Source organism: Vigna radiata, unplaced genomic scaffold, assembly GCF_000741045.1.
Source record: "Vigna radiata var. radiata cultivar VC1973A unplaced genomic scaffold, Vradiata_ver6 scaffold_100, whole genome shotgun sequence".
NCBI lineage: Eukaryota > Viridiplantae > Streptophyta > Magnoliopsida > Fabales > Fabaceae > Vigna > Vigna radiata.
This window is the reverse complement of record NW_014544133.1, coordinates 139,000-149,972: the sequence shown is the minus strand read 5'-3', so window position 1 is coordinate 149,972 and position 10,973 is coordinate 139,000. Positions and strand designations below refer to the sequence as shown.

The 10,973-nt window shown below is 41.3% G+C and overlaps 1 protein-coding gene across 1 annotated transcript in view; it reads left to right on the top strand.

Annotated features, from left to right (window-relative positions):
* Nucleotides 1–1,502: 1,502 nt before the first annotated feature.
* The window catches only part of LOC106755316 (protein ACTIVITY OF BC1 COMPLEX KINASE 3, chloroplastic), an 18,253-nt gene continuing 8,782 nt past the window's right edge, over nucleotides 1,503–10,973 (top strand). Inside the window, exons 1-6 of the mRNA XM_014637446.2 lie at nucleotides 1,503–2,125; nucleotides 2,235–2,462; nucleotides 2,916–3,251; nucleotides 3,695–4,250; nucleotides 4,419–4,605; nucleotides 4,711–5,077. Of these exons, the coding sequence (XP_014492932.1) occupies nucleotides 1,763–2,125; nucleotides 2,235–2,462; nucleotides 2,916–3,251; nucleotides 3,695–4,250; nucleotides 4,419–4,605; nucleotides 4,711–5,077 (2,037 nt within the window). The 5' untranslated portion in view covers nucleotides 1,503–1,762. The remainder of the gene's footprint in view (nucleotides 2,126–2,234; nucleotides 2,463–2,915; nucleotides 3,252–3,694; nucleotides 4,251–4,418; nucleotides 4,606–4,710; nucleotides 5,078–10,973) is intronic.

Sequence of the window (10,973 nt, the reverse complement as noted above, 5' to 3'; positions counted from 1 at the left end):
TTCTGTTTATAATGCGGTATTAATTACTAGGGGAGGCTAGGGATAGCAAGCCAGTAGTTAATATTAGGCCCTTTTCGCCGANNGNTCGGGTTAAGGGGAGGCTAAGAAAGTCGCATAATAATTGAATCAATCAACTAATATTCAAGGGTAATATGTAAGAGAGAGTGGAATAGATGAAATTGTTAGTACCCAACAACATCCATTCATTCATCTACTTTTGTGTTTAACCTCAATTGATCAAATTGCATTCATGTTTATTTTCTGCACTTTATAAAAATCCCAAAATATTATTTTTATAGTCTTGATTGGTTAAGCAAAAGCACAACAGTTTAGTGCCGTGAGTCTCTTGGGAAAACGATACTTGGTCTTACCATTTATATTACTTGGACAATTTGGTACACTTGCCAACAGTACCCATTATGCAAAACAATTACAAGTTAATCCTTGCGAAGCTGAAAAATCAATTCAAGTCGAATTAAATTCTAAAAGGCAAATTTACAACAGAAAAGTGAAGAAAAACACTTAGCTCAAGCGGACGCGCCTAACCTAGGCTCTCATGATCACTGGTCATGGTAGATTGGTGAGAAACCATGAATCTAGTAAAAATCGAGTGGGCGAATAGAGGAAGCCGCAGAAGAAGGGGAAACGAACTACGAACCCTAGGTTCGAAGGATTGGCGGAAAAGAACAATTTAAATGGTGGAAAAGATGAATTAGTCAATGAAAATGAAGAAATCAAAGTTACGAAGGTTTTTAAACGATATAAACCTCTAGACGAAGATGAATGAAGAGGAATCGTTAGAAGATGTTAAAAAACCCAACCTATTGAACTAAGGTGGATTTGAGCAAATCTAATCGGTGAGAAAGTGAGACAAAGTGAGGAGTAATTAACAGATTTGTTTGCAAGTTGAATTTCCTTGATTGCCAAAGTGAGATAAAACCTTCAAGAGTTCTTCCAAGAGCTTCATACCTTAAAGATGAACAAACTAGTAGAGGAAAGAGATATCATTAAAAGAAAATGAGACCACAGTGACGAAAAACAAGAACGAAGGCGGCGTGCGGAAAAGAAACTAGGATGAATAGAAAATATTTAGTGTCACAGGGTGTTGTATCTGATTTTTTCAATTAAGGCTACATTATATATGACAGAGAAAATAAAAGATTAGAGTGACAGAGATGAAAGAGAAAGAGTTGAGAAAAAATGAGAGATGTGAGTAAGGATTTGAGTTGTTGTTAGTTTTGAGAATAAAAATTATTAAAATACCCTTAATCTTAAAACTTATAATTCATTATATATAAGAATATTTTTGTCTATTAAAACTCAGTACACATTACTAAAATATTAAAATATACTAATTCAAAAAACAGGGTTTGTGCGTTAGCAAACCTATATATATTAGTTTGATTTTTATTATAGGTTGGATATATTATTTTTCATTTTAAAAATCATATAATTAGTTAAAAAAAAGTTGCTTTAAATTTTTCTAAAAACCCTTATGATTTGTTGTTTCTCAAATTTCTAAGTACGGCAGCCATCTTCAATATTCTATTGTTGTTCTTCCATGTGAACAGGGAACAAGATCATTCATTGAGTTGGCATATCCATTCCCATGATCCAAACCCAAATTACCTAACCCCCATTATACTTTGTTCCAAATTCACTACTTCTTCCCGAACTTCTTCAATTGGTCTTTTCCATTATTCACAAAGTTTTCAGATTTGACTCTTTACAGCATCACAGTGGAGCAAGGAAGCAAGTGCTCATGGCTACAATTGCAACAATGTTATCTTCTTCCCTCGCGGGTCAACCCTTTTATTCTTTTTCAAATCCTACCTCTTCATTCTCTTTCAAAACCATCACTGTCACAAGACCAAGACCTAGAACCAGAACTAGAACAAGCTTCACATGGCTGAATCCTCAACCTCGTGGTGTTTTGGTTGAGGCAACGCCGCCGAGTTCACCTCCTTCTCCTTCTGTACTAGATGGATCCATCAAGGTGCTTGCGCTTCCGGAGAACCGTGCTGATGACATTCAAGCTGAGGCCAGAGCGTTGGCTCGTGCTGCCAATGCTTCTGTCTATTCGCCTGAGCTTCTGGCCTCCAAATATGGTTCTCAACCCATCAAGGTTTTTCATTTTTTCCTTTCTGCTTCTTCCGAAGTTTGAGTCTTTTTGGGATTATCTTTTGTGGGTGAGGTTGGGTTTTGTGAATTGATTTTATCCTTTTTCTTGGTAGGTGGTGGGAAGGGCCCTTCAGGTTCTGACTGCGGTGGGCTTGTTTGGGTTGAAGCTGTTGGTTGACCAGAAAAGTGGAGTGCTTGATCAAAATAAAAGGATTCGTGCCATTGAGCTTAGGGACACATTCACTCGGCTGGGACCAACTTTTGTCAAATTGGGTCAGGGGTTGTCTACCAGGCCTGATATATGTCCACCGGAGTATCTGGAGGAGCTCTCTGAACTTCAAGTATTGAATTTTATGTACTCTTTCACCTCTTTATTCGATTGGGGGTGGTGTAGCCTGTTAGGTTTTCCTAGTGAAGCATGTTCTAGGAATTGATTAACTTGGCCTTTTGTGAGAATAATGATTGGTTCAGTGATTATGTCCATATGCAACATTGTAGGATCTTCACTATTTCATTTGACTTTATGGTCTCTGCAAATTTCTTCATTAACCCAACTGACTGACATTGTATGATTCATGTAACTGATCTCATTTACTGATATAAGACTTTTATTGTATCTGGTCTTTAAATTAACAATGGACAATATTGATGACATTCAATGAAAAATTTTCACTAATGTGATGGAGTCTCTATTTGTAGTGAGTTGTGGTCTATATATATTTGTTTGTGTTGTTATGATATTTATGAATGAACTGGTTACTTAGGTTGTCTTCATTATTTCTGTGCTTTATCAGGATGGATTGCCAACATTTCCTGATGAGCAGGCCTTTGAATGCATAGAGAGGGAACTAGGACTATCTATTGACTCTATTTTCTCTTCTATATCTCCAAGGGCTGTAGCAGCAGCCAGTTTGGGTCAAGTTTATAAAGGCCAGTTGAAGTATTCTGGGAAAGTTGTTGCTGTTAAGGTGCAACGGCCTGACATTGAAGAAGCTATAGGATTGGACTTCTACCTAATTAGAGGTCTAGGGTTTCTTATAAATAAATATGTGAACTTTATCACCAGTGATGTTGTTGCTCTTGTTGACGAATTTGCACGTAGAGTTTTTCAAGAGCTCAACTATGTTCAGGTTATTCCTTATGCCAACATCAAACTTTGTATTTTAGTTGAATTCAGGCATGCATGATTCATCTATTGCCAATTTCCGGATCCTATTTATTTTCTCTATGAACACGGTTTTAAGTTGTGGTCACAGTAATGGTTGCTGTTTTGTGGTAATCCTTATTGATTTGGTAATTGCAGTCGTGGTGACTCCAAAACCTTGATACCATGGCCAAAATCGTGGCTGTGGACATTTCTAAAACCTTGTTTATGAAAATAAAAACAAAATTAAACATTGAGCCTTTTCTGATTTGCCAAAATTTAGGCAAAAGGCAGGCATATCACCATAGTATCTTTTTCCAATTGTAATTGAAAACTTACTTAGGATGATATGTGTGTGTATGTTTGTCATGTATAAGTTATGTAAGATATTTGTTGGGATTGAATGTTAATTTTGACAGGTTCCTGCAGGAGGGACAAAATGCAAGGAGATTCAAAAAATTGTATGCTGACAAGGAAAATATCTTTGTTCCTGATGTTTTCTGGGACTATACAAGTGTTAAAGTTCTAACAATGGAGTGGGTTGATGGAGTAAAACTAAGTGAGCAAGAAGCAATGGAGAGACAAGGATTAAAAGTCTTGGATCTGGTAAATGCAGGCATACAGTGCAGTCTCAGACAGTTACTTGAGTATGGATATTTTCATGCAGATCCTCACCCTGGGAATCTTTTGGCAACACCTGAGGGAAAACTTGCCTTTCTTGATTTCGGCATGATGAGTGAGACTCCAGAAGAAGCAAGATATGCCATAATTGGTCATGTTGTTCACTTGGTTAACAGAGACTATGAGGCCATGGCTCGTGACTACTATGATCTTGATTTTTTATCAAGGGATGTTGATGTATCTCCAATTGTGCCAGCACTTAGGAACTTTTTTGATGATGCACTTAATTATACTGTGAGTGAGCTCAACTTCAAGACTCTAGTAGATGGTCTGGGAAACGTTTTGTATCAGTATCCATTTAATGGTAAGATAGCCTATGCCTATTAGTGACTTATCATTTCCCATAATTTCTTTTCCAACATTAGAGGAGTGACTTATAAACATTTACTTCTTATTCCTAAATCCTAACTTTCTTTTGGATTCTATTTTGCTGATTTTTGTTTTTTCTGTTCTTTTCCTCTTCTGTTGACAGTTCCTGCATACTACGCATTAATATTACGTTCTCTCACAGTTTTAGAAGGTTTGGCATTGTATGCTGATCCCAATTTTAAGGTACTGGCTGCATCATACCCATATTTTGCTAAAAGGCTTCTAACAGATCCAAATCCATATCTAAGAGATGCTCTTATAGAGTTGCTTTTCAAGGATGGGAAGTTCAGGTTTGAAATGTGCTACTATCTTAAATCCATTGTGATTTGAACTTGGTGCTGTAGAATAATGTATGTTTAGTGCAATTGAATATTCATTAATCTGGTCTGGTACAGATGGAATAGACTTGAAAACCTGTTAACCCAGGGGAGAAAGGATAGAGATTTTTCTGCTAAGGAGGCTTTACAACCTGTCCTGAAGGTGTTATTGAGTGCAGATGGTGAAGATTTGAGGAATCTTGTTATAAAAGAGGCTGCTCGAGTATCGGAAGCTTTTACCCTCAGTACAATGTCTGAAACATACAGATATATTCCTCACTTTGTTAGGACCCTTGTCTTCAATGGCAATGGAAATGGACCGTTTATGATGTCAGAAACTGAATTGCAAAACATGATAGAGCTTAGAGATCAAGTTCTTAGAATATGGGGACTTCTTCAATCCTCTCATGATTTTGATCCAGCTATTTTGCTGCCCATACTACAGGTAAGACTATCATTTCTAATTGCAGCATCATTCAAATCGGAATAACTATTCCTTTGTCTGAATCTTTTGCATATTTTATGTTGCTTACAACTTAGGTGTGTAACTTCAAAATTACTTTATTATCGAACGTGTGAGGCATATAAACTGTTAGGGTATAAGGTGGGAGGTAATGAGAAGGAGAAGAAAGGTAGGAGGGAAGTGAGGCCGAACGGTGGAAGGCATGGAAGGGTTAGGTCGAATGGTGGATAAAAAGGAGAAGGGTCAGACTGAACGGTAGACAAAGGGGCGAGACCAGGCTGAATGGTGGACAACAAGGAGCGACCAAGCCGAATGGTGGGAGGCGTGGGGCGACCAAGCCGAACGGTGGGAAGCAGGGAAGGACCTGAGCCGAACGGGTGAAGGATCTTCAGCCTAACTGTCAGCGTTTAGGATGGGCGGGAAATTAATTAGGGTAATAAGAGAGATATTCTGAGAAGATATTCAGCAAAGGATAATTAGAGTAACAAAGCCATATCTCAGTATATTATTCGGTATAAGTTAAATATAGTAAATAAGGCTAAATATATTCATATAAGATAATTATAGTAAATAGGATTATTTTCTAATATTCAGTACATTTTGGGAGGGAATTAATTAGTATAAATAAAGGGGAAGCCTAGGGTTAGAGGCATGCTTTTGATTTGAGAGTTTTGTAAAGGAGGTTATGCTTCAGGATAATTGACGAAGGTTATGTTTCCAATTATTGGATGACTGAAGGAGGTTATGCTCCCAGTTATTGTTTACTTGTGTTTATCTAGATATTGCCATCAATAAAAGATATCAATTCGTTCTATTCCATTCTTTTATTATTCTTTTGCTTGATTTGAGTGTGTGAGATATTGTTCTAGTTACCTTCCATACTCTGATACGTAACAATTGGTCCGACCTGCCGAATAGTCAAGGGAGGAAACTGCCGGATCGAAGGAGGAGGGGGTAAGGCCAACTGAGCGGATAGAAAAGGGTGAGAGAACTGCCAGATTTGTCAAGGGTGAGGAAACTGCCGAATCAATAAGAGAGAGAAAGAAATCATGGAGGGAAGAGTAAATGCAATCGAAGGAAGACTGGATGGCATGGAGCTGAAACTAGAAAACATGGAGATGTCTAGGGTGGCGGAATCAGCGGCACTCCGCAAAGACATGGTGGCGGAATTAGTGGCACTCCGCAAAGACATGCAACAAGTGATGATGCTGGAAAAACGAACTCGTCAAAATGATGAGAACTCGGATGAAAGCTAGAGCTCGGTCAACGGGAAAAGGGAGAACCAACACAAGGACGAAGAGGGAGAGAAGATCGGTGGTGGAGGTGGTGGACCGAACGGTGATTGGAAGAAAAGGGTCGAATTGCCAAAGTTTTGAAGGGGTTGATCCACTAAATTGGATCAATAGGGCTGACAAATTTTTTGAATTACAACGGGTTGACGAGGAGGAAAAACTGCGCCTAGCCTATATCAGCATGGAGGGTAGCGCTGGGTATTGGTTTAGATTTTGGAGGGGCGAGACCAAAAACCGTACGTGGACAGGGTTGAAGGAGGCGATGGTGAACCGATTTGGAGGAAGAAGTCAGGGGTCAATCTTTGAAAGGTTGGCGTCCAGCAGGCAGATAGGGCCAGTGGAAGATTACATACATGATTTCGAAATCTCGGTAGGATAGACGTCCGGAGTAACTGAGGCACAACTAATGGGGTACTTCATGGCAGGGCTACAGGAGGACATTCATAAGCAAGTACGGCTGCTAGACCCACAGGAGTTGATGACCGCTATGAGGATGGCAAGGGACGCAGAGGAGCTCCACGGAGGCGTGAGAACTGGAGGCGAAAGTATGATTGAGAATCACTCTAGGGAGAGACCGAACGGTTCAAATATATGGTTGGAGCCCAGTCGCCCTATCCAGAACCGAACGGTAACTTTTGTGGAAAGCTGATTGGGATAATAGGGGATGGATAGTTTAATGAGAAAAGAGGGGAACTAAGGGGAACTAACTGTAGCCGCTTAACTGCTTAGAACAGTTAAGAGTGGGCGGGAGAGGTTGTATAAATAGAGGATAGATAGATAGAAGAGGGATTGATTGTTTAGTTGTTTGACGGGTTCATACCTGTGAAAGAGAGTTATGCCTCTGTATTCTTTCTGTACATATGCTAGAGTGTGAATAACATACAGTTTCCCAATCTTTCTTTGTTTCTTGGAGAGGAATTGAGTGTTGGAAATTAGGTTCCAATCTAGGAACCTAACATTTGGTCCGACCTGCCGGATGCCAATCGGTGAGAAGTCGCGATAAGTGATGGAGGGAAGAGTAGTAGCAGTTGAAGGGCACTTGGAGGCGATCGAGATTGCAATCGCCGAGACGAAAGCAGACACGAGGGCTCTGCGACAGGAGACGGCGGCAATACGTCAGGACGTTCAAGCAATCTTGAAGGCGCTAGGAGAACGTAACCACAATCACAGAGGCTAGCAACAGGATGAAAGTCAATCGTCAGTGAACGATAATAGGGGTGGAGCTAACGGCGGAGGGGGAAGAGGCGGAGATGGTAACCAAGGATGGATGGTAAATTGGAGGAAGCGAGTCGAGTTAGCCGTATTCGAAGGGGGCAAGCCATGGGTGTGGATAGGCAGAGCTGAGAAGTTTTTCGAAGTTTAGAGGGTGGTTGAGGAGGAGAAGATTGAATTGGCGTTTATTAGCATGGAAGGATACGCCGACAGCTGGTTCTGATTTTGGCGGGAGAAGACCAAGAACCTTTCTTGGGATGGATTGAAGAGGGCTCTGGGAATACGATTTGGAGGAGGAACGCGAGGGATGGTGTACGAGAAACTGTCGACCATAAGACAGGCAGAGCCGGTGGAGGAGTATATCCGCGATTTCGAAGTTCTGGTGGGGCAAACAACACAAATACCCGAGGAGCATATTATGGGGTATTTCTTGTCAAGCTTACGGGAAGAAGTGGGTGATCATGTCCGGCCACATGACCCCCCAGACTTGATGACTGCCATGTGAGTGGCGAGGGATGTGGAGAAGTTGTGTACTGCTTCGAAGGCTGGAGGAGGATGGATGTCCAAGAATCAAGGTTCTTGGGGGAAAACGACGGGGGCGGTGACGCGAATTGATTCCAATCGAGTCGCGACGGGGCGAGGAGGACAAGCTGAAAGTGTGGGGTCTGTTAAGAAGGATGCGACCTAAGGGTGGGGTAATGCGATAGCTAACAACGGGGGAAATAATCGGAACATTCGCAATCTCCCTTACTCGGAGTATATCAAGCGGAGGGAGGAGGGAAGATGTTTCCGGTGCGGTGGACCCTTCAACCCCGGCCACTGCTGCCCAAAGAGGGGTCTGAGAATGTTAATTCTAGTAGAGGAGGAGGAAGAAATTGAAGACGATGAGAAGACGGAGTTGAGTATCGCTACCATGGAGTTATCGGAGCTGTCCGCCGGTGGACTGACGACACCTAAGACGATGAAGTTACGAGGACGCATTGGGCAATGAGAGGTATTGGTTTTGATTGATAGTGGTGCGAGCCACAACTTTATTGATCGGAGGGTGGTGGAGGAACTGCAGATGACGGTGACGAATATGCAACCCTATATGGTGAGTCTAGGGGATGACCAGAGGAAGAGAATTAGCGGGTGTTGTGAGAGGGTGAAGTTGGAGTTGGGGGAAGCTCAACTTGTTGAAAGGTTTTATCTGTTTGAACTTGGAGGAGTCGAAGTAATTCTCGGGGTGGAGTGGTTGGAGAAACTGGGAGAAGTAATGGTGGGCTGGGGGAAACTGAGAATGGTGTATCGAGAAGGAGGGAAGGAGGTGACGGTGAAGGGTGACCCCACGTTGGAATCTGAAGTAAGCTCTATGGTTCAAAATTTTTATAGATGATTGCACTCGTGTCACATGGGTTTTCTTACTAAAACAAAAATCTGAAGTAAGCTCTGTGGTTCAAAATTTTTTCTCAATGGTAAAAAATCAATTTGGTGTTAGTATTAAGAAGATTAGATCTGATAATGCCAAAGATTACTTCAATCATGGGCTTATTTCTTTTTGTCAAAAGGAAGGTATCATTCATGAGTCCTCTTGTGTCAAAACTCCTCAACAAAATGGGATTGCAGAGAGAAAAAATGGACACCTCCTTGACCAAACTAGAGCTCTCCTTTTTCAACATAAGGTTCTTAAGAACGGCCTGTTATCTAATTAATAGACTACGTTCTCGTATTCTAGCTTCCAAAAGTCCTATGGAGGTTTTGTCATCCTTTTATCCTAATGTGTCCACATCCAACCACCTTGTTCCACGCATCTTTGGTTGTGTCTCTTTTGTCCATGTCCACAGTAGTGATAGAGGTAAACTTGATCCTAGAGCCTTAAAATGTGTTTTCATAGGGTACTCATCCACACAAAAGGGATATAAATGCTATCACCCACCATCCAAAAAATTCTTTGTGTCTTGTGATGTCACCTTTTTTGAGCACAAAAGTTACTTCTATGAAGATCATCTTCAGGGGGAGACTACACCAAATGAAGATGATATCCTTATGCTTCCTGACTTAAGCTTAGGACTAGAAATAGAGACTAAAAGTGTAACAGCTGAGACTCAAGATGGGGCTGATGTAAGATTTGGTAAAAATATGGTTTATACAAGGAAGACAAAGACCATTCCAGAATCTGTCCATGTTCAACCATCCAACCCAACATTACATGAGGTAACTATTCCTAATCCTTTAATCTCCAATGCATCAAACTCTGTTTTTCCAAATATACAGGAATCTGAATCCAGTCCAGCATCCCTTTATGAGGACCTAGATATTCCAATTGCCCTTAGGAAAGAGACTAGGAAATGCACTACCAAGCCATTGTACCCTTTAGCTAATTAACTATCCTTTAAAAACTTTTCACCTACCCATAAAGCCTTCCTCACAAACCTAAACACCACAACCATACCTACCTCTTTATCTGAAGCATTGAGTGATAAAAAATGGAAACAAGCTATGGACCTGGAAATGGAAGCACTAGAAAAGAATAGTACTTGGGATTTGGTGGCTCTCCCGTATGGAAAAAGACCTGTAGGGTGCAGGTGGATATATACTATAAAATACAAGGCTGATGGGTCTATTGAGAGGTACAAAGCAAGGTTAGTGGCTAAGGGATTCACTCAAACCTATGGAGTGGATTACATGGAAACTTTTGCTCCTGTGGCAAAAGTGAATACAGTTAGGGTGATATTATCTCTAGCAGCTAATTATGGTTGGAACTTGCAACAATTTGATGTTAAAAATGCCTTTCTTCATAGAGAAATTGAAGAGGAGATTTACATGGAATTGCCCCCTGGATATGAGGGAAAAACAGCTGCCAACACTGTTTGCAAGCTAAAAAAGGTATTGTATGGATTGAAACAATCACCATGAGCGTGGTTTCGAAGGTTTACTAAAGTTATGATAAGTCTAGGCTATAAACAAAGTCAAGGAGATCATACCTTGTGTTAGATATTGTGTTTATTTCATTTACATGTTCATTTGTATTTGGGCTTAGCCCACACTCTTAATATTATAAATACATTACCCTATGTGTATACACAGACACATAAGGGAGATTTCCCCTCATCTCTTTTACTATTTCATATGGTATCGAGAGCTTAGGTTCTATTCCAGTCGTCTCCGGTGCTCATCTCTGTCGCAACCGCCGTCGTAGCCGCCATCGCCGACACCGTCGTCGCCGTCGCCGGCACTGTCGCCGCCGTCGCCGGCACCGTCGCCGGAGTTTCAGAATCGACCGGCGACCACTCCATCTGGATCGTCTCGGCCGGGCGACCACCGTGGTCCAAAGATCGCGGTGATCGGAGCTCTCACGCGCCTCCACGCGCCGCCGCAAAGTTCGCAGGTCCGCC